Genomic DNA, 22,727 nt, shown 5'->3' with positions numbered 1-22,727 from the left:
GTGAGTCAATAAGAATGAATTCAATTTACATGCAATTTAAATACAGTCATGCAGGTATTTAGGTGTTAAGCATTCTCCTAGGAGTTTGGGGGAACGCTGAAAATCAACAGAGTGGAAACAATACTGAACAATGCCACAAATTATCAGCTCTGTGGGTAGACAAGCCATGTGCTGAAGAAGAGGGAAAGCAAGGAGGCAAGTGTTGGTTGTAATAAAACCAGCTAACATTTGGGCACTTGCATGACAGGCATATGTGTGTGTGTGTTGCTCAGTCATGTCCAACTTTATGACTCCGTGGACTGTAGCCCCACCAGGTTCCTCTGTCCATGGAATTCTCCAGGCAAGAATACTAGAGTGAGTTGCCATTTCCTTCTCCAGGGGATCTTCCCCACCCAGGGATCAAATTTGGGTCTCTTGTATCGCAGGCAGATTCTTTACCATCTGAGCCATCAGGGAAGCTTCATGACAGGCATCAGTTCAGTCGCTCACTTGTGTCTTGACCCTGCAACCCCATGGACTGAAGCACGCCAGGCTTCCCTGTCCACCAACTCCCAGAGCTTGCTCAAACTCATCCATCGAGTTGGTGATGTCATCCAACCATTTCATCCACTGTCGTCCCCTTCTGTCTTCAGTCCTTCCCAGCAGCAGGGTCTTTTCCAAGAAGTCAGTTCTTCACATCAGGTGGCCAAAGTATTCAAGCATCATCTTCAGCATCAGTCCTTCCAATGAGTATTCAGGACTGATTTCCTTTGAGATTGACTGGTTTGATCTCCTTGCAGTCCGGGGGACTCTTAAGAGTCTTTTCCAACACCACAGTTCAAAAGCATCAGTTCTTTGGCACTCGGCTTTCTTTATAGTCCACCTCTCACATCCATACATGACTACTGGAAAAACCATAGCTTTGACTAGACGGACCTTTGTTGGCAAAGTAATGTCTGCTTTTTAATATGCTTTCTAGGTTGAACATAGCATGACAGGCATGATGATAAGTATTTTCAATTAATAACCTTAACATCCCTAGGAAATAAGTTGCTCTATTGGTAAGGAAAATGAGGGAGGCACAGAGGTAAGGAATCCTATGAAGGTCATTCAGCTGGTCATTCAAACTCCAGAACCTGTACCCTAATCACTGTGCTGAGTCATCTAAGGTCAGTGACATGCTCAAGGTCATATAGCAGGCCAACGGTTTCAATCCTAGACCACCTCACATTCAATAATCATGGTCTTCTCCCAGAGGTTTGCTCACCTGGCACATTGGAGGTCAGATAATTCATTGTATGAAGATGTTTAGCAACATCCTTAGTCTCTACCCACTAGATGCCAGTGACAACCATCCCTTCCCCGATTGTGACAGCCAACTGTGAAATGTCAGATATTGACAAATGTCTTCTAGTTAGGGGACAAAATCACTCTCAGTTGAGAACTATTGGTCTACCATAATCTGCTGCTTGTCCTCATAGCCTCTCCCCCTTATGTAACTCAAGATTGTCCACAGCAACCCAGTGATAGAACCTAAAGCAGAGCCCAGGAATTTCAGGGCCAAAGAGAAGGAACCAGACTGAGGTTGAAGTGGTAGCTCAGGTATCATCAAGAGAGCAACTGATCAACTGGTAATGCTAGTGTGCAAATGGAATATGGTAACCTTTTGGGATGTCAGGCTGGCACCCTCGGGCCAGGAGCAGCCCTTAGGGAAGATGGTTGCCTTTTCCTTCCTGTGAAGTTCCTCGAACCTTTATTTTCCCAAGTGGCATCATGGGTTCCAATCAGCTTTGAAACTGCTGGGGTTTCAGATCCAAAACAGCAGGATTGGGAATGTGGTTCGTGAGCCCATGGAACCTCAGAGTCAAGAGAGAATGTGTTCCTAGCCTGAGTCAGGCAAATAGTCCATGACCATTGAGGTTCTTTAAGGTCTATGGCTCATGGGTGGGATCATTTTGCTTACTGCAAAATATTTGAGTGGAGACAAGGGTACATTGTTCTTGGGAGAGGGTCCTTTGTTTCATTATACTCTCAGAGGAATAACGACATTGAGTAACCACGGCCTTAAGCATGGTGGCAAAGAGCATGGACTTGTGAGTTACAAGGGAGTGCAAATCTCAGCCCTGCCATTTCCTATGAAGTTAATTTTCTCTCCTGAGCCTTGATTTTCTCAGCTCTAAAATGGGGATGAGATCAATTCACGGTGGTTGTGACAACAAAGTAAGATAATACAGGGAAATATTGGGTTTCCCTGGTAGCTCAGATGGCAGAGAATCTGCCTGCAATGCAGGAGACCTGGGTTCAATCCCAGGGTTGGGAAGATTCCCTGGAGAAGGGAATGGCAACCCAGGCAATCCCACTTGCCTGGGGAATTCCATGGACAGACCATGGGGTCAAAAAGAGTCGAGCAGGACTGAGTGACTAACACTGGCCTCTAGAAGGAATCTTATAAAGACCTTTATTAAGATGTCAAAAATACGACCTTTTGCAGAAGGAAATAGTAACCCTGGCAGGCTATAGTCCATGGGGTCACAAAGAGTTGGACATGACCGAGCAACTATCATTCACTCACATATGCAAATGATAATACATGTAATATATACATGTACAGATTTTTAATATACATGTATAGCATTAATATATGTAATATAAAGATGTATTGATATATGTAATAACAATACATATATTCTTAAATTTTTTTAATTTAGCTATTATTACTTATAATCAGAAGTCTCAAGATACCCAGTCCAAGTTCTGATTTTTCCGTTTATCCCCAATTTACAACCTGGGTGGGAGTTCTTCATCTGTTCCCGGCACCCCAAGACAAAAGGCTAGGCACTGGGGAGGAGAGGCACTCCCGACAGCAGTGGGACACAGGATCTTGGGGAAGGACCACCTTCACGATGTATCGATATAGAGAGGGTCGAGGCACAGCGGTGACCTGAACTCCAGGGTACTTGCTGGCCTCTGTCCTGGGGAAGTGTGCTTGCCAGGTTGCCATGAGTAAGGTGCTACCAAACTGCTGCACTAAGAGATGGCTCAGTGCAGTCCAGTGTGCTGGGGAGGAAAGAGGCTTGGATCCAAGTTCCCATCTCCCAGTTCTCCCAGGGAGATTGCTTGGTTGTGTCATCTATCCCCAGAGGCCATGGGACTGGCTCCAAAAACCACTCTTGCCCTCTGGTCAAGCTGCCAGGGAAAAGCGCCAGGTATTGCCTTGAAAAAAGTAGCACGTGACCAAGAAATGCCAGTTCACAAAGTCCTGCTAGCCTCTCCCTGGTCCTTCTTCTTCCCAGTTTATAGGCCATCTGGAGTTCCCTTGGGAGTTAGCTGGTCCTTTAAGCAGTTGCAGCCCTTCAGGCCTCGAGTTGATTCTTTGTACAAGGCTGGCCAGCCCTTTGGAAAGAAAACAGGCATTTCTGAGGAAAAGGAAGTGAAATCTTAAAGATCCATGGTAAGGGGAAGGGCAACTGGCTACCATGTCTTAATTTCCATTCCGTTCATCATTTCTTCAATAATCACACAGACTGTCAAGTCCTGAAGATGAAGGTTACTCCATGCTTATATCCCAGAGAATGTATGGACAGATGAGTAACAAAACCACTAAAATAAAAAGCAGGATGTGCTATAACAAAAGAGAAGGCAATGGCACCCCACTCCAGTACTCTCGCCTGGAAAATCCCATGGGTGGAGGAGCCTTGTAGGCTGCAGTCCATGGGGTCGCTAAGAGTTGGACACGACTGAGCGACTTCACTTTCACTTTTCATTTTCACACATTGGAGAAGGAAATGGCAACCCACTCCAGTGTTCTTGCCTGGAGAATCCCAGGGACGGGGAGCCTGGTGGGCTGCCGTCTATGGGGTCACACAGAGTCCGACATGACTGAAGCGACTTAGCAGCAGCAGCAGCTATAACAAAAATCTGAGTTACTTCAGAGGATGGAATCATTTTAAATGGCTAATTAGTAATAATATTAATAATATGCCTGGAGGTGTTAACGCTTGGCAGAGAAAGTAATATTACAGCCAGCCTTGACAATGAGTAAGAACAATAAGAAATAATAATTACTGAACACTTACTCTGGCCAGGTATTGTGTACATTCACTATCACATTATCTCTTCTTTATAACTGCTATTACTTTATCAATATTAGGAATATTAATATTAGGAATATTAGGAATATTAGGATGAGGAATAGAAGCATAGAGAGTTTAAATAACTAGGATTTTCCCTAATGAACGGAAAGAGTATTCCAGGTAAAGAAAATTATGAGCACAGGCTCAGAAAAGGTACATGGGCAAGTGAAGTGCCAACTATTTAGACAATGCTTGAAGGTGAAGTCTCTCAGTCGTGTCCGACTCTTTGCGACCCCATGGACTGTAGCCTACCAGGCTCCTCCGTCCATGGGATTCTCCAGGCAAGAATACTGGAGTGGGTTGCCATTTCCTTCTCCAGGGGATCTTCCCGACCCAGGGATCAAACCCAGGTCTCCCTCATTGGAGGCAGACGCTTTACAATGCTTACCACTTTGCAAAACACATCTAAAAGTGCCACACTTAATCTTCAGAAAAACCCTGAAAGGTAATAATTTATCACCATTCTATGGATGCAGAAATTGGCTCAGAGAGGATATTTGCAGAGTGCTGCAGATCAAAGGTTGAACCTCATTCTCTAAGGCTGTGTTTTCTGTCATTGTCCCATTGCTGATGGACCTTATACTTGAAAACAATGTTCCAGTAATAAGGAAGAGACTCACTAAGGGACTCCCTGAGGGTGGGAGGGAAGAGAATCTCACCCATGGGTCTCTGCAGTCTGTAGCCCTGGAGAAGCTATGTAGTGTTTTTCTTTGTGTGAGGTTTTACCCTGTGAGTTGACTTTTGATCATCTTACTAAGTAACTAATAACCAAGAAAAATTCTGGAATCCTTGAAAAACAAATGAAATGTATACTTTGAATAGGCAATAGATGCACAGCACATATAAAAGGTACAAGTGTGTGAATATGTGTGTGTACCTATGTATGTATGTTGCAACCAAACCATCAAGAGGCAACCACTGTTACCAGTTTCTTGAGAATCCTTTCACAGATATTTGGGCATTTTTATTATAGAGAGGTAAAACACTATACCAACAAAACATGAAATCTGTATAGCATATCAATTCATTTTGCTTCATGTTAAGTACCTAAGTTTATGACAGGGTCCCTGCTAGATTCATAGATAATACATGATCTAAAGTCCCAAGAAACAGGGGTAGAGAGTAGGAAGCAATAGGTATCAAATTAGTTGTACTTTTATGTACCATAATTAGTATAAGGTATAATATGATAGTGTCAGAGAGTTCCAAGCTGTAACAATATGCCACCTATCAGAAGGGACTAATAACAATACTCACTTCACAAGTTTGTTGAAAGGAATAAACAAGACAAAATATATAGAGCCCTTGGCACATATTCAGTTCAGTTCAGTTCAGTTGCTCAGTCGTGTCCAACTCTTTGCGACCCCATGAATTGCAGCACGCCAGGCCTCCCTGTCCATCACCATCTCCCAGAGTTCACTCACACTCACGTCCATTGAGTCGGTGATGCCATCCAGCCATCTCATCCTCTGTCGTCCCCTTCTCCTCCTGCCCCCAATCCCTCCCAGCATCAGAGTCTCTTCCAATGAGTCAACTCTTCGCATGAGGTGGCCAAAGTACTGGAGTTTCAGCTTCAGCATCAGTCCTTCCAATGAACACCCAGAGCCGATCTCCTTTAGAATGGACTGGTTGGATTTCCTTGCAGTCCAAGAGACTCTCAAGTCTCCTCCAACACCACAGTTCAAAACCATCAATTCTTCGGCACTCAGCTTTCTTCACAGTCCAACTCTTACATCCATACATGACCACAGGAAAAACCATAGCCTTGAGGAGACGGACCTTTGTTGGCAAAGTAATATCTCTGCTTTTGAATATGCTATCTAGGTTGGTCATAACTTTTCTTCCACGGAGTAAGCGTCTTTTAATTTCATGGCTGCAATCACCATCTGCAGTGATTTTGGAGCCCCCAAAAATAAAGTCTGACACTGTTTCCACTATTAGGCACTCAATAAATGTTTTTTTTTTCTTTTTTTCTTTACTCAATAAATGTTAACACAATATTTTAATTCCCAATAAATGCTGGCTATTATCATTCAGCTCCACAGTCCCTTGTTGGAAAATTCACAAAACAGTGAAGACAGGACTTCCTTTTTACGAACAAATTTGGCGGCAAGAATATAAAGTAAAGCTATTTGTTTTAGTATGAATATTCATAAATTACCCAACTAGTATGAATATTCATATGCTTTCCTGCAGAAATATCAGTATGGTTACTCAGTGCTGCCCCAGGCCCCGCTGGGAGTGCTAGATTATGATCCTGTACTCTTGCTAGGAAGAAAAGGGAAGACTTTTTTTCCTTGATAGCTTGTGTTCCTTAGCCCGTAGTGTTTTTTCAGCTTACATATCTCAATAAAGCCCTGAGAAATCCTTCCAGGATTTAAACTCACATCCCCTTGAGTCCTGCATATTCAAAGATTTGTGGGAAGAAATGCTGAGCGTGGAGTCAGGAGGCTTGATTTTTTTTTTTTTTTTAATCAAGCTTCTCTAGGTCTGTTTCAATATCCCTATGGCAACGCCTAGCAAAAGTGCCTGGCATTTAGCAGGCCCTTCATAAATATACATCGAATAAAATCTAAAACGAGGTAGTTTTCCCACTAGCAATTTCTGATTCCTTCCTTCCTTCCTCTTGCTTGTGTTGCAGGCAGGGGGCAATGGCAGCCTGCCCTCCGTGAGTGAGGGTGCAGGAAAAATAAATCACAGTTTCGGACAGGAAGGGCCCTAAGCGAGTCAACTCCTCTATTCAGGGCCTCCCCACAAAGAAGCTGGAGCCTCAGTCCTCCCCCTTGCGCAGGTCTGAGGGTCGCGTTCCTAAATGTGGTCAATGGTCCTCCTCTCTTTCCCTTTCAACGCTTGAAAACAAAATATTCCTTGGAGTTGGGCACCCAACCACACCTAGGAGTTCCAACCAGCCTCAGGACCCTCTCTCCCAAAGCGCGGGATCCGCGCAGGCCCAGTACACACTCTTGCCCGGTGAGCTCCGACCCCCACCCTCTCTGGAGGACTGTGGGTGGACGCTCTTGCAGAGCGCTTCTCGCTGCTCTGGGAGGGGGCGGGCGGAGCCAGCGCCGCCCGGCCCGGGGAAGCGGAGGGTGGGGACACTCTGGCCCGGCTCTCGGTGGTGCAGGCACGGGAGGGAGCAGCGGCCGCTCTGGTCGGCGGACGTGCTGCCTAGCAGTCCCGGAAGCGAAGGAGCGATGGCGGAGAGTCCGACTGAAGAGGCGGCGACGGCGACAGCAGGCGCCGGGGCGGCGGGCCCTGGGGCAAGCGGCGTTACCGGTGTTGTCGGTGTTAGCGGCAGCGGCGGCGGGTTCGGGCCGCCTTTCCTGCCGGATGTGTGGGCGGCGGCGGCGGCAGCGGGCGGGGCCGGGGGGCCGGGGAGCGGCCTGGCTCCGCTGCCGGGGCTCCCGCCCTCGGCCGCTGCCCACGGGGCCGCGCTCCTTAGCCACTGGGACCCCACACTCAGCTCCGACTGGGACGGCGAGCGAACCGCGCCGCAGTGTCTACTCCGGATCAAGCGGTGAGCCGGGGTTTTTCCTCCCCCAGCCCCGAGCTCCGGGACTCGACCTTCCCCGCCCCCCCTACCTTTTCCCACTACCACCCCCCCAACCCCCGCTGCCTCCGCGCTGCCCTCGCGGTGGCCCAACTCCAAGGCCCACGTCTTGCTTACCTGGAGCTTCGGGATCCAAGTCCTCTTTCCCCCCGCCCCACAAGCACCAAGCCCCTCCTAGGCTGTCCAGGTCCGACCCCGCCCCTCAGTAACCTCTCTTGAGCCCTTGGTCTCCAGTCCGGACACCCTCCCCCACACCACCCGACCTCCCGCCCGAAACCCGACCCTTTCGCGCTTCAGTAACACCCCCTCCCGCCCTCTGCACCGCCTCAGTCCCCTCTTCCCCACCCCAGCTTTGCTAGATGCTGCCGGGAGGCCCCACCCAGCGGTCCCCTGTGTCGTCTCCTCCCGAGCCCCGTTTGTAATACACAGCTTGCTTTGCCCGGGCTGAGACTCCAGACCAGTCTGGCTTTTTATTCCCGGCCTCCTCAAACCCCCTCCTCAGAGACCCTTCCCCAAGTCTAGGTCTCTTCCCCCATATGCCAGCAGCCTTCCCTTGAACCACTTTTCTAGAATCGCAAAACTGTCTGTTCTCACACCTGTTCCAGGAACTCAAGCTTCCTTCACACTCAGCCCCCACCCCTAGTCTCACTTTTGCTTGTAATATCCCACTCAAGACTTTGTTTTCTGTAGTCTTTCCCCTGAGTCATGTGATTTACTTTCTGAAGCCAATATACCCAGTTCAAATATAGGAACAAAGGTCCAGGTCCCTTCTGTGCTTATTTCTTGGGTGACTGGTCTTAGATCATATCATTTAATAGATAGTGTTTTTGCGAAATTGGTTAGCGTATAGTACCTATCACAGAGGAAAAGGGAATGCTTTTTAGCTACTGTCAGTCCTGAAACCTGTTTGCTGACAACCAGATTCTCTCCCCATGCCCCCATCACAGTCATCCTCATCTGGGTAATCACATTCCCCACATTCCAGGTTCCTTCAGATGTTTCTACCTACTGATTGTTCTGAAAATTAAACAGCATACTGTGTGTAAAGTACCTGGCTCAGTGCCTGACACAGTTTGCCGACTCCATCGAGGTTGCCACCGCTAAGTTAAATTCAGCACTCCTCAACTCTTGTAGTCCTTTGGCCATTTTCAGCCTTCCAGTCCTAACATACCACTCAGTTCTGCCAATACTTCTTTTCCTTTACTCTGTTGCTTATTTGCACTTTTTAATGCCCCCTATGTACCCTCAGTTCAGTTCAGTCCAGTCACTCACTCGTGTCCTAACTCTTTGCAACCCCATGAACTGCAGCACACCAGGCTTCCCTGTCTATCACCAACTCCAGGAGCTTGCTCAAACTCATTTCAAGAGCAAGTCCCTAAACTTTCCAACTAGAACATTCTTCTGTAGACCCTTGCTCACAACTGATCCGTTCTAGTTCATGAGCTATGACCTAGAAGTTTTCTCATCTTATATAGTAATGGTTACATGACCTCTTCCACATGTGCAATTCTCAGCAATTTCAGAGGATCCCTTCCCCAGCCTGAGGACATTTGTACCCTATTAGTCTCCTGGTCAAGAAGGCTGTTATTGCTCCCTGTTAGTTCACTTGCTTCATATAATCCACATGCCAACAACGATCTACTGTGTGGTTTATAGAATTGGATTTTTAATGGAATTAAGCCTTCCTAGTAACTGAAAAGTCTTCATTTAGCATTCAGGAGTAGTACCTGGGAATCTCGGAGGTGGGGAGTGAATGAAGTGCCATGTGGGAGGAAGTGAGAGTAAATGGGATGTGGCTTTTCCAGGGTGACATCTGATGCCATTGGGATCTCTGATTCCCCCCCCCCCACTACCCTCCCCCTGAGGAAACAATGCCCCTTTGATAATAATTTGCTCTCTGCTTGCCTGACAAGTACTCCCTCAGCTGAGATTTCTCAGCCAACAAGACAGTGCAAACATTTGTGATACCAAGCACCACCTTTTCAAACCCTGGCCTCACTGAGGTGACAACTATCCTGCTCAAGGGATTCCCTTTTTTCTCCTCTCCCTCACTCCCTTCCACTTCCTCTTGGTGTTATACAGGGATATCATGTCCATTTATAAGGAGCCTCCTCCAGGAATGTTCGTTGTACCTGATACTGTTGACATGACAAAGGTATGTACCTTGGGGTTTGGGGAAATTGGGGCCATAAAGTTGGAAGAGCCTAAAAGAGATTATCCAATTCACATCTTTGATTATATAAGTGAATAAATCAAAACTGCAAGAGAGTAAGTGGCTTGCCCAAGGTGACACAGTGAGGTGGAGCAGAGTCTTGAACAGGTTATTTGTTTTTGGGGTGCCAAAGGTTCTAGTTGGCTTGGAAAATCCCAGTTTATGCCTGTTGTCCAAGCCTAACTATTAATAGGGCTCTCTTTCCCTCAAAAATGCTCCAGTTTGGATAATAAATTATATGGACATCCTATTGTACTACCCAACTCTTCCCCTATCCTGCCATTCTTGACCTTTAAGTGTGGTGCTCTAAATCAGATGAAAAGATGGTTGGGGATGGGGAAGCTTGAGTGAGCAGTGTTTGTAGTTGCAGGGCCTTGCTTAGGCTCCTGTCCTTACTGATCCTTTGAATATCCCTTCCACCCCAAAGACTATTCCTGTCTTGTCCACACACAAACACAGAGAAAGCTTAAATTCCTCTGGCATAGATACCTAGACTTCCTGTCACTGATTACTCTACCTTAGAGATGAATTTTCACTTAAACTGATATTAGGAAGAAATTGGATTACCTGAATCTTGTGTTGTTTAAATGAAAATTCCTCATATCATATTTCTTACAGTAAAAATTCAGATTTGGTATTTTTTGTGTGTCTCTTTTGTTTTAAATAGGTTTCCCTTTAAATTGAGATTTTCCTTTTTATGTGGTTGGAAATTTTTTCCTGGGACATCTTGTCCTTAGTTAAGTATCAGTGTTATACACTAGTCCCTGGCATCCCAGAGTTGATGTCATGTTGATACCATTTGAGCTTGCTATTCCAAAGAACTGAAGGCTAAAAGATAACAAAGGATGCCACCAGGACAAGGTGGGGACTATAAATGGAGGCATTGGATTGCAGGTTCTTTTTCCTCTTGCTGTTTAAATTCTGAGCAGACTTAAGTGCCTAGGAGCCTTTGCAGATGAAGAAATATAACTGAGTCAGTTAAGGTTTTCCTCCCTTGGAGAAGAGAAATCTTGTTTGATAATCACAGCTGGAGGAAGAGAATTTAGTTCTAAGTGCTGATTTTTATTATTGAACCTACGGTGTTGGGGAAAGTTCTGGGGATAGTCTGTGGCTCCGAGTGGACCCTGAGTTTCCCCATTTTTCTTTGTATCTTTCACACAGCTGGATGCTGCCTGAGCCACATCCTCTACAGTAGGTTTGATCCTTTGCAGAGGAAACAAATACCAGAGGCCCCCATCACAAACCTCAGCTCTGCCCTGTGATTGGCACTGTTGTTGTGGCCTCCGACCCCTTTCCTCTTTTCTGTTCATCTACCTCCCCTTTGTGCTACATACCTGGAGGGTGGAGTTGCATCGTACACATGTTTAACCTAGGCAAATCCAAATATTCGTACTCAGTTTAAAAAAAAGTATTGATTTCTTAAAATTAAACATTGCTAGGATAATATTTTACAGGTGTGTGTTATATTTTGTACATTGGTGTTCTATTCATTTGTTACATAAAATGCTGATCAGCAAAGTCCAAACGGAAAACATACCTTAAGGGACACTCAAGGGTGATTTTTGGCTAGATCGAATGTTCACCCTGGGCTCTAACTTTAGAATGTAACCCCTGAGTAAGATGCCACTCCACTGTAGTGGGGGTTCTTAAAATTCCAAAAATATTACTGTGAGTGAGCACAGGCCATTGATTCTGCATGGTGAGGATATGGAATATGGATTCAGATGAAGGTCCTGCTTCTGGTGTGGGTAGCAAGTGGAAGTCAGGAGGGTTTGGGATGGGACATCACCTCACAATTTTGAGATGGGGTTTTATTTTGCAGATTCATGCATTGATCACAGGCCCATTTGACACTCCTTATGAAGGGGGTTTCTTCCTGTTCGTGTTTCGGTGTCCGCCCGACTATCCCATCCACCCACCTCGGGTCAAACTGATGACAACGGGCAATAACACAGTGAGGTTTAACCCCAACTTCTACCGCAATGGGAAAGTCTGCTTGAGTATTCTAGGGTAAGAGGAGACTCCTAAGTGGCCAAGTTGGTTGTCAGCAAATACTACTCAAGGCCAGCCTTTATCAACCAGGGTTTCTCATCTGAATCACAGAACATGGAAAATAATTGGAATGACTGTTTCCTCAATTCTACCCTGGATGGTACTTGATTAGTATCATTCTAGATGCAAAAAACAGAATTTATGATGTACACTGGATGCCTTAGTGAAGTGGTTCACCTGGAGCAGCAGTAACACCTGGGAATTTATAGCCATACAGAATCTGGGCCCCACCCTAGACTTACTATATCAAAAGCTCTGAGGGTAGGGCCAGCAATGTGTCTTACAGGCTCTCCAGGTGATTCTGGTGCAGACTGTTGGAGAACCACTACCTTAGGGCATCAGGGCTTAATTCTTTGCTGAGCAGGTTGAGAAAGGCTGCAGATCCTGTGCCATTCAAGGGTGTGAATGTTTTATTTCTGAGTTTATCGTGAGTGGCTTTGAAGGAAGTGGTGGTGGTGATGATTAAATATTTTAACTGAATGAAAAATGTTAGATTGGAAATCATATCAGATATGAAACAAATTTCAAGTTCATTTTTGTTTCTAGGTGATGCCAAGGTTTTGCTTCATGTAGTTCTCATCCATTCCCTTTTAACCACCTTTGGGGGTTAATTCAGAAAGAAAATATCTTCTAGCATATTCTGGATTGGTCTTTTTAGTGTGATCTGAATTTCCCTGAGTCGGAGAACAAGTAAAAACTGAAGTTAAGAAAGTTGCCCAGACTGGTGGTACTGTTCTCTTTCTTCCTGTCCAGTCCAGTACTTTTTAGGCTTGTGTAGGGAAACGGCAGCTGAAACAAACTTCTCCTCATCCCCGTTTCTCTCAAATGTAGGAATATGTTACATGATTGTGGCAGTGAGAAAGTCCTTTAAAGGAGATTGTCTTTAAAGAAGTCCTCTTATCTCATTAGGGTGGAGAATTGTCTGTGCTGGGAAGATGGTGATATGTGTGTCCCATAGTGGTAAGGAGATTTAGTTGTTGCTTTGTATGGAAGCCGTTCTTGAACGTGTTTTTGTATTAAGTTTTCCTTCATTAGGCCAGTATAAAACTATTTTGAGCAAACATCAGCTCACGGTAGAAACAGGGGAAGTAAGATGGTGTGGAGTACAAGTGACATAAGTACTGGGTGGAAAGGAAAAGAAGCTACTCTGAAATGGGAAATTGCCATCGAGAGTCAGAGGAGAATATTCTCATGCATACTTAGTTGTCCATTCACTTTATCACCGTCATCCCTTTCCTCCTTAACTATAAAAAATATTGGGCTGACTTACAAAAGACATTGAAAGTTTACCCTGTTGACTTTAATTCCCACATACTAGAAGCTTCTAAGAGTGTGATGTCTGGGGTTCCTGGGGGAGCAGAGCTGAGAAGAGAAGTTGAGAGGCACTGAAGAGTGAGCTCTGAGGAAGTTGTTATTCCTCATCACTTACTGGCCTTTTCTCAAGACGAGCAGGGAGAAGGAAGTGGCCAGTTAACTTGAACAAGCCAATACTGTTTTAGGTTGTGTTCAGCTTCCAGCTCAGGTGCCATCTCTTCTATTAATTGAGCTAAAACATAAATGTCTTTATGTCCAAGCTTCCCTGCTTCTCCCAGCATTCCATCAGGTTTATGAAAGAGCAGTAATTTTGATGTTTCTCTGTTGTTGAAGATGTTATTTACTTTCAAATCCTCCACGTTCTCGGAATGCCCTTTGTTTCCTTTCTGTCCTTTGTCAGAGTTATGTAGTCTTCAGAGAATTTGGCCGTCTTTGGGGGCTTGATAGAGACTGGATCCCCAATCATCAGTCCCACCACGTGGCCTGTATCTAACCAGATGGCTTCACTCCCTTCTCTGCCTCTGTGCTCAACTTCTCTCCTCTCTGACTCCATCACCACCCATAAATAAATAAGCAAGCCCTTTGAGATCCATAGAGGTTAACATTTAGACTGTCGTTGGAGTTGTTTTCTTACCTTATTTCTTTCATTTTGATGAAGGGAACCTCCCCTGTCTGCTGTTTCTCTCCTAGCCCTAAGAAAATCCCTTCAAAGTTACCATGCTTGCTTTACCCTCTTTTGTGCCACTTGATAAGAGGATTAGTCAGTTGACTGATTTCTGGTGAATGAGAGGAGATGGAGGCTGGGAAATTCCAGAGTATTCATAGTGAAAGAGAAAGTGAGTCACTTACGATGGTGCTGCCAGGCCCCAGGGTACTTGTACACTGGTCTTTCTGTGTGGCCTTTCCCCGTCTCTCTCTGCCTCACGTGCTTCCCTCCCCTCTGCTGTGTTTTGCAGTACGTGGACCGGCCCTGCCTGGAGCCCAGCCCAGAGCATCTCTTCTGTGCTCATCTCCATCCAGTCCCTGATGACCGAGAACCCCTATCACAACGAACCTGGCTTTGAGCAGGTAAGGCCACGTGGGCCCAGCTCTGCAGTGTAAAATATTGAATATCGAGTTTTAAGAGATCTGAAAGATCTGCTTGAGGGTTTTTGTTTCATTTTTGACCTGGCTCAGTCCAGTATATTACACTTGTCCCTGTTGGAACTGGCATGTGTGTGTCTTAATGAATTTTTTTTCTTACTAAATTACAATAACATCATCAAGTTATTTCCATTGACTTGGATTAATCTACCATGTGGAAGTCAGTGGAGTCATTTGGAAATTGATTTCCACGTCTTATTGGGAAGGTTGCAGCCAGTGTGTTCTTCTGTATGCCTTCATTCTCCAGTATCCCTTTAAGGTGCTCCCAAGTGACTGCTGCTGAGCCAGACTTTCTTCTGGAGTCCTGAAGTACTGTTACCTACAGAGCCAAAGGAGCAGTTGTTGGCTAGAGCAAGAGTATTTTAGTCAGTGCTGCCAAAGGAAAGTGGAGGAAACTCATGTTTTCCAAGGGGATACCGTATGCCGCTGCCAAACATTTATATGCAACTTCTCATTTAATCTTCATACTGTCTCCGCAAAATAAATGTTATCCCCATTTTCAGCTGAGGTAATTGTGACTCAGAGAAGTTAGTTAACTTTCACAAGGACACACAGATCAGGATGTAGTCCCAGGAGCCCAAAGTTTTACATTGTTCCAGAGACCCTTCCAGGGTTACTCGTGAGCACAGGAAAAGAATTCCACTGATATCTCAAAGGATAATAATTCAGTTTAGGTGATTAAAACAGCTTAGTTCATTTTGAAACTATTTGAGATAATGTTAACGTTGGTGATTCCTTGCAGGCCTAAACAAAGGGAAATACCCATTAAGAATGAACAGAAATTATTCCCTAAGCCATCCTTTCAAACATACAGTGAATGCAATTTCAGGAGTAGTGGAAATGGAAATAGACCTCATTGGCTAACCAGGGAGCTTATTTTTACATATTGTCTTGTGTACTAAGTCGCTTCAGTTGTGTCCAACTCTTTGCAGCCCTATGGACTGTAGCCTGTCAGGCTCCTCTGTTCATGGGATTCTCTAGGCAAGACTGGAGTGGGTTGCTGTGCCCTCCTCCAGGGGATCTTCCCAACCCAGGGATCAAACCTGCATCTCTTATTTCTCCTGCATTGGCAGGCAGGTTCTTTACCACTAGCGCCATTAGGAAGCCCATGTCACTTTCAAGACATGTGACTTTTATTCTTAAGTCTACCAAACATTCTTGGTTCACCGAACCCTCTTGTCTTGGTGGTTTTTCAGTTTCCCAGGCAGAAACGCCAGACTCTTCCATTTGTTAAGTAGTTAGGTCCAAATCACTTACTTCCTTCTCAGGTGACTGCAGTGACTTAATAATAGGATGTGTGCACCTGTTGAGTGCCGCACAACTTTTAAACTCATGGAAACAGATCAGAGCCACCACCCTCATTTCTGTCTTTCCTGTCTTCTTATGGTACTTGATATTTATCAAAGTAGAGACTGAAAATCCAGCTTCACAAAACAGTATGTCATCAACAGGAATGTAATACAGGTCAGTATTAAAACTGAACTGCTACCTCGTGGTAACAGCATGGAGTTTGTACAAGTGTTGAATACTCTTGTTTCCCTCAAAAAGTTCACAGTATCCCGCATTGCCCTTGTGATTTTGCTCTGATGCACATTGGGAACTGAGATGGTAGGCTGCAAGCACGTTTATCTTTCCTGTTCCTTTTATGTTTAGATCAGGGCCAAGGCTCTCATTGATTGATGGTGGTAGGAGGGGGCAACAAGGGAAGAGTTAAAGGTAAAGGTTGGGACACCATGCTCTCGCATTTTCTGTCAGCTCTCTCAACCAAGTTTGGAGTTTTTCTTTTGAAAATTTCGAGTTCTACGTCTGATAGATAACAGTTGATTCAGTGATGGTGGCACCAACAGGCATGTAAAGGAGTTAACCAGGAAGCATCCTGCTGTCTATAGGTTTTTCAGGTTGAGACTCCTAGCATCATTTATAACTTTTTGTCCCACCATTATTCTTACATATGGTTATTTCCCACTTAATCCTCTCTGCAAAGCTGTTCGTTTCAAGCGTAGGGAAGTTTGATGCATCTGGTTTGCTGCTTATAGTCAAATGATCCATAGCAGAGGATGGGTGTTGGTATGCACGGGGAGAGGTGAGTGGTCTCAAGTACTTAGTTGCTCTTCATGTCTGCCATATAGTGGGAAAGGTATCCTCATAGTTAATTTGCTTGGTTCATATACCATATACTAATCTAAAGTCTCTTCCCATTGGGTTTTCTTTTTACCTGATTTTTATACTTGGATACTGTGCTATCTGTCACATTATAGGAGAGACATCCAGGAGACAGCAAAAATTACAATGAATGTATTCGGCATGAGACCATCAGAGTGGCAGTCTGTGATATGATGGAAGGAAAGTGTCCCTGCCCTGAACCCTTAAGGTATGTGTAAAGAGAGCCCACTTGATACTTGATATTCCTTTTGGAGATTTAGCTTGTTCATATCTTTGGGGCAAAGTCCAGTGTTGGGCACCAGAGGGAGGTAAAAAGGAAAGATGTGGTTCATGCCTTTAAAGAGCAAGTGACCAAAGGGTTATCTTAAGAGGAAGTTCAAGGAGCCTCTCAGTTTTGGGAGAGTGCCAGGCCTGACTGGAAAGATGTAGTCCATGCCCTCAGGGAGCCCTTGTTTGATAAGGACCTGGACATATTAAAGACATGTGACTGTTACAGAGCCAAATGAGGTGTAGAGCACTCCATAATAAACCCATTTCTTATGTCGACTTCTAGGTGTTAAAACTAGATGAATAAACAGTTAATGAAACAAACTTTTCTAAGATTTGAAGGGGCTACTTTTCTTTTTTTTAAGTTGATATAGGGTTCATGTACAATGTTTCAGGTGTACCTAGCAGAATTTTGAATAAGGTTTGGGATTAGGGATGGCCTCTGGAAAACGATTGGGCAAGTCATGAGTTGAAGTTGGGGTTCAGGTGATCAGTATTGAAAGTCACTCCCATTTTAAAATCCTTAAAATCTAAGGAAAATAAACCATGAGCAGTCAGTGGAAAATAATCTCTCTTTTCCATTCAAAGATTTTCATAGGAAACCAAATCTGGTCATGGGAACTCTAGCTGCTTAATTTGGCATTAAAGTTAGATGGTGAAGTGGTGGTGCCTTCCCCTCTTGTGCCTAACTTAAACTTCTCTGCTTTCCAGAGGGGTGATGGAGAAGTCCTTCCTGGAGTATTATGACTTCTATGAGGTGGCCTGCAAAGATCGCCTGCACCTTCAAGGCCAGACTATGCAGGTAACAACAGAGCCCCTGCTGCTAGCTCCAGAGACCTTATAACAGACCATTTAAACCCCCCTATAAGGGTGACGTCCGCATCTGTCATAGCATTCAGAACCAAAAGGAACCTGATGCATTTGAGTCACTGAGACCCAAAGAGAGTGAAGCCATCTGGAGTTAGTTCTGGGTTCCTGGCCTAAAGTAGGTGCTCATGAGTCATTCTACTTTCTATCCTGTAACCCCTTCCAATCTTGGTCAGCAGTCTTTTCAAACTAAGAATATCAGCCTTCTCCGAATTTAGGGATTATAGAGTCAATTATTGGGATTTCATCCCTAGTTCAGAGGGGTGCCAAGAGAAAGAATGCTTAGGGAAACATTGAGTGTGCAGTTGTTACTGTTGAAAGATTCCTGTTACAAGGATGGTAACCAGTTGTTCATTCTCTGCCAGAAATGTGCTTCTGCTTCCAGTAAGAATGCAGAATCCAGGCTTGTTTAAATGAAGAGGTTCTTATTAAACTAAGTTGTAAGTAGACTCAAATATAAGCAACAGGTTGAGAACCCTCGTGTCCTGAAGGACCAGTCCTGTGTTTTCGGATCCTTTACTTGCTCTAGAAAAGTGGTGACTTGGCTAAACGACTAAGGCGTCATCAGGTTTTTTCCAGTTCTTTTTGGTCTGTGTTGCCACACACCCACCACCACCAGCCATGGGAGTAAATGTCCTGTTTCCTCAGGTGCTCCTCAGAGATGGTAGTTTCCCTATACTTCCTTCAAGGACTTCCTCCCTACCTGCCCCATTTAAACTCAGAAGACAGGGCAAGTTCAAGGTTGACTTGTTCCTGAAACTTCTCTAAGAGTACATTGAGGATGCTGCGTGCTGTAGCTTGTTTCCCATCAAGAATTCTCTTTGCTGGTATCTAGCAGTATTTCTAATAGTCTGTGAAGGAAAAACAATTTCTGATGAGGGAAGGGCAGGAAAAACAGCATCTGGGGAAGAGGAGAGTGGGTGGAAATGGAGCCAGTGATGGAGGAAGATTTGAGAAATTGACAGCTCCAGAGTAAGTGTGAAGTTCAGCCTCTGGGGACCATAACCCTCACATGTGAAAAGTGCAAGCTGTAGTCTCGAGACTGTGCTTTCCATCCACTGGCCCCGATCGTGAGGGTAATGTGTGTGCAGAAGTGTGACCGGAGTTTATGTGGGAGAGGCAGGCATTGTGGGAGAGGCAGGCATTATGGGAGAGGCAGGAGCATGCACTTTTTTGTAATTGCCAAGGAAAGAGGTCTCCACTTGCGTAAACCTTGGCCCAGCTACACTGCTGCCATAATCCCTATTTAGCATTTTTAATTCCTTTTTTATATTCTCCACCCCACCCATAGTTATTTTTGAGACTTTAAGGACAGTTATCCCCTTTCCACATGATGTTTGGTGATCTTTGATCTCGAATGACAAGGACTGGCTGCTGCTGCTGCTAAGTCGCTTTAGTCGTGTCCAACTCTGTGCGACCTCATAGACAGCAGCCCACCAGGCTCCGCTGTCCCTGGGATTCTGCAGGCAAGAACACTGAAGTGGGTTGCCGTTTCCTTCTCCAATACGTGAAAGTGAAAGTGAAGTTGCTCAGTCGTGTCCGACTCTTAGCGACCCCATGGACTGCAGCCTACCAGGCTCCTCCGTCCATGGGATTTTCCAGGCAAGAGTACTGGAGTAGGGTGCCATTGCCTTCTCTGGACAAGGACTGGAGTGATGCCCAAAAATCTGGACAGGAATGTAGTGACTAATCCTTGGGGAGGAGGGCAGGTGCTTATCCAGAAGTCAGAATTCCTGAGTTCACTACCTGCCTGTGATCTTAGAAAAGTAAATTTTCCTTTTGAGTATAGGGAATGAAGGACAGTTTTTCCCTTGTATAGTTTGAATGAAAGTGAGGTGTTAGTCACTCAGTCATGTCTGACTCTGTGACCCCCATGGACTGTAGCACACCAGGCTTTTCTGTCCATGGGATTTCCCAAACAGTAATACTGGAGTAGGTTGCAGTTTCCTTCTCCAGGGGATCATCCGACCCAGAGATCAAACCCAGGTCTTCTGCGTTACAGGCGGACTTTACCATCTAAGCCACAGAGAACCTCTCATAGTTTGTATGAGGTTAATTGAAAACATCGCCATACTTAATGATTACAGTCCTCGTCTTGAATTTCTCTTCTCTCTCCTCCTGTTAGTGTGTCCCCTTTTTGCATGCTGGCTTGCTTTTGGGGAATGCAAACACATTTCAGTGTTAGCCCAAGCCAGACCTGTCTGGTTGTTGAACGCGCCACAGTATCCTTAAACAAGGATGATGTCTGCTGTTGGGAATCTCTGTGCTATGCCTTCCTCTTGTCCCCATGCTCAGAAGTTGAGCGTGTACTTCATGTGGGCCTAAAGCTGTCTCTCTAGGGTGAGCCGCCCAGACTTGAATCTTCCTTCCCGATTGTCTCCTTTCCCCCCCACAGGACCCTTTTGGAGAGAAACGGGGCCACTTTGACTACCAGTCCCTCTTGATGCGCCTGGGACTGATTCGTCAGAAAGTGCTGGAGAGGCTCCATAATGAGAACGCCGAAATGGACTCTGATAGCAGCTCATCTGGGACAGAGACAGACCTGCACGGGAGCCTGAGGGTTTAGACCCTGCTCCCCTCTCCCCTCCCCCAACTCGAGAGTCCCAGCAAAGTCCCTTCCCCCCACCCCAGGGATGGAGAGGCACTGTGTATCTCCCTCCAAATGTGACGTCATCCTGCAAGATGGCAAGAACCAAGCAAGCTCGGATCCCAGGGTGTGGGAGAGGGGAGGCTGTTTCTGATCTGACCTCCTTGGCTCTCGAGCATCTGGGACTGTGTTCATCCTAAATCAGGGGCCAAGGTACCTATGCAGAAGCACCTAGGGCGAGGGCCTCTGGCAAAAAAAAAAAAAAAAACCAACACACCTCTCCACAGGGCCAGCTCCTTAGGGACAGGTGGGAGACGGAAATTGCAATTCCTAGAGGGAGTGTTCCCAAAAGATTTATGGGGATATCTGGAAGGGAGCTTGGGGTGGGGGGCTGTCTGTGACACTTCAGCAGTCTGGGTGGTTGTCTGTCTGTCTGTCTGCAGTCTTGAAGCAGGGCTCCCCAGTGCCCTTTTCCTCCCTGCCTCTACCCCCGTTATTTCCCATGGGCCAGCGTAAAAGTTTTTCCTAACTTATCGTCACTGTTCTAGACAGACCAAAGAGAAGGAACAGTGGTGGAGTCTAGGCTGCTGATGAGTAAGCTTTACCTAGCACCTGAGCACCTTTCTCCTCTGTCCCCATTCCCCCACCCATTTTAGATTTAAGACAGAAGGTAAATGTGACTGGGACTGAACCAAGGTCGTGGTAAAGCCTGCCCAGGCACCATAAGAAGCTGAAAATGCCATTTGTTCCCACAATCACTGATTAGAAAAGTCCCCCACACAAGCAGCTGCTGTGTGGATGGGATTAGAGCCACTACATGAAATAGTCCAACAGATTTTTCACAAATACTAGTCACGATGAGGGTCTTTCTCCTGGGGGTGGGATACAGAGAGGAGGCTGATGCTAGTCCTGTTGTATTTTGTTTGGCTGTCCTTGTGTATTTTCACTTCAGCCTGTAGTCCCACCTCCTCCCTTCAAAGCCCAGGGAGTTGTGGGGAACAAGGGTAGCCAATGGCAGAGGGGATGGGGGCTGGGACTCTGAAGACTCCTCCCCTTCTCCACCCCCCCCTCACCTCCAGCTGCTCTGTCACTGACTGACAGGTGTTTCCCTGGCTGTGTTGCTTCTCTTATCTGTATTTAGCTGCGGTGATCCTTTAGCTGGTTGGCTCAGAAAAATGTGCTTTAGGTGCCCTGTGATACTGGGCATCAAGGGAACCCATCCTTCCCTGCTTTGATGTGTTCTGTACTTTCCAGATTCTTACTGTTAGGGCTCCCAGTGGGCTAATAGTGAGCCGCATGACACAGGGCCTCAGTCAGTATCCAGCCACATGTAAAGGGGAGGATACTGGTAATTCGTACCTGCTCCGCCCACTGCGAGGGAGGCCTCTGCCTTGTGGATCATGGGACCTCCCAGGGGTGGCAGGGTGGGCACAAAGGAGAATGTCCTTGGGAGGGCAAGAAGAAAAACTGGACAGTACGTGGGCTTGGTGGATGGAGGTTTAGCGTTGTACCTAAAGGCTGGGTCTTTTCACAAGGAGACTCAGAAAGGGACCCTGCTTCCAATTTTCCCTCTTCCGTTCCCAGAGCTAGTACAGGGCTGAGAAGAATGCCCTTGGTCTGTTGGTCCAGTGTTGTCTGTCATCCATTTAAGTGTTCCCACTTTCAAGTGACAATCCTCCTTGGCCCTGCCATGGGCAGAGCATGTCTGGCATACCAGCCTGACTTTTACGCCCTAAATCTTGAGTTGAGGAAATATATGCACAGGAGTCAAAGAGATGTCTTTATATCTGTACATAAATGAATTTTTTTTTCCTTTTTGGTGCAATAAAGTTTGTTTTGGCAGAAGGAGGAAGCGCCTGTGGGTGTGGGAGGGTTTGTGTAAAAGAAAGAATGATCGTTTTGACAACCAAACTTTTCACCTAGGCCTGAAACTGTCGGATAAAGATAGTGCTCATTGGAAGCCAGAAACTTGGGTTAAAAGATGTGTGGAAACAGGACTGCTAGTGACAAGAAGTTTCCATCCATCAGAAATATGGTCTTTTTTGAGGCTGTAACTTTGGCAGTCAAGGAAAGGAATGCCACCTTGGTCTTAGTTGCTTCCAAAGAAATACCTATTCAGGAAGTGAACATGTCCTAAAGGACAGGCAGAGCTAGACAGGCTCTGACTATAGATCCCCTTGGTAGGGGAAAGGTGTGTCAATATGGATATCCCAAACCATTGGGTTTTCAGTTTTCTGATAGCAAATCAACCCTGGGGAATATAAAATTAAAGACCATGAAGACAGAGCTTAACTCTGGCCACCCAGCTCATCACCTCTATTTGCTATAGAAGGCTCTTGCTTTCTGGTACAGAGGCTTCTCTTGGTTGACCATCTGTATAGGAAGAAATTAAATACAAAATCTATTAACCTGTGCCATGCAAAGCTAGATAAAGGCAAGTGTGGGCTCTGGGGTTAGTTG

At 45.7% G+C, this 22,727-nt stretch overlaps 1 protein-coding gene and 1 long non-coding RNA gene across 2 annotated transcripts; one reads left to right on the top strand and one right to left on the bottom strand.

Annotated features, from left to right (window-relative positions):
* Positions 1 to 2,414: 2,414 nt before the first annotated feature.
* Positions 2,415 to 7,866, bottom strand: LOC138415091 (uncharacterized). Its single transcript, XR_011247100.1, has 2 exons — positions 7,780 to 7,866; positions 2,415 to 3,372 (listed from the first exon to the last, which is right to left on the bottom strand). It is a non-coding gene; the product is annotated as an uncharacterized lncRNA (long non-coding RNA).
* Positions 6,074 to 22,112, top strand: UBE2Z (ubiquitin conjugating enzyme E2 Z). Its single transcript, XM_069543206.1, has 7 exons — positions 6,074 to 7,629; positions 9,745 to 9,817; positions 11,697 to 11,884; positions 14,197 to 14,308; positions 16,642 to 16,754; positions 17,525 to 17,615; positions 20,076 to 22,112. The coding sequence occupies exons 1-7, from the start codon at positions 7,307 to 7,309 to the stop codon at positions 20,244 to 20,246; spliced, it is 1,071 nt and encodes a 356-aa protein (XP_069399307.1). The 5' UTR covers positions 6,074 to 7,306; the 3' UTR covers positions 20,247 to 22,112.
* Positions 22,113 to 22,727: the final 615 nt, after the last annotated feature.

Source organism: Ovis canadensis, chromosome 11, assembly GCF_042477335.2.
Source record: "Ovis canadensis isolate MfBH-ARS-UI-01 breed Bighorn chromosome 11, ARS-UI_OviCan_v2, whole genome shotgun sequence".
Lineage (NCBI taxonomy): Eukaryota > Metazoa > Chordata > Mammalia > Artiodactyla > Bovidae > Ovis > Ovis canadensis.
Note: the sequence above shows the minus strand (reverse complement) of the source record. Positions and strands in the feature narration are given on the sequence as shown.

Excerpts from the sequence above, each read along its gene's own strand:
- UBE2Z (XM_069543206.1), top strand. The coding sequence starts at position 7,307 with ATGGCGGAGAGTCCGACTGAAGAGGCGGCGACGGCGACAGCAGGCGCC. Across the intron at positions 11,885-14,196 it reads GTCTGCTTGAGTATTCTAGG|TACGTGGACCGGCCCTGCCT; the intron begins GTAAGAGGAGAC and ends TGTGTTTTGCAG. Across the intron at positions 17,616-20,075 it reads TTCAAGGCCAGACTATGCAG|GACCCTTTTGGAGAGAAACG; the intron begins GTAACAACAGAG and ends TCCCCCCCACAG.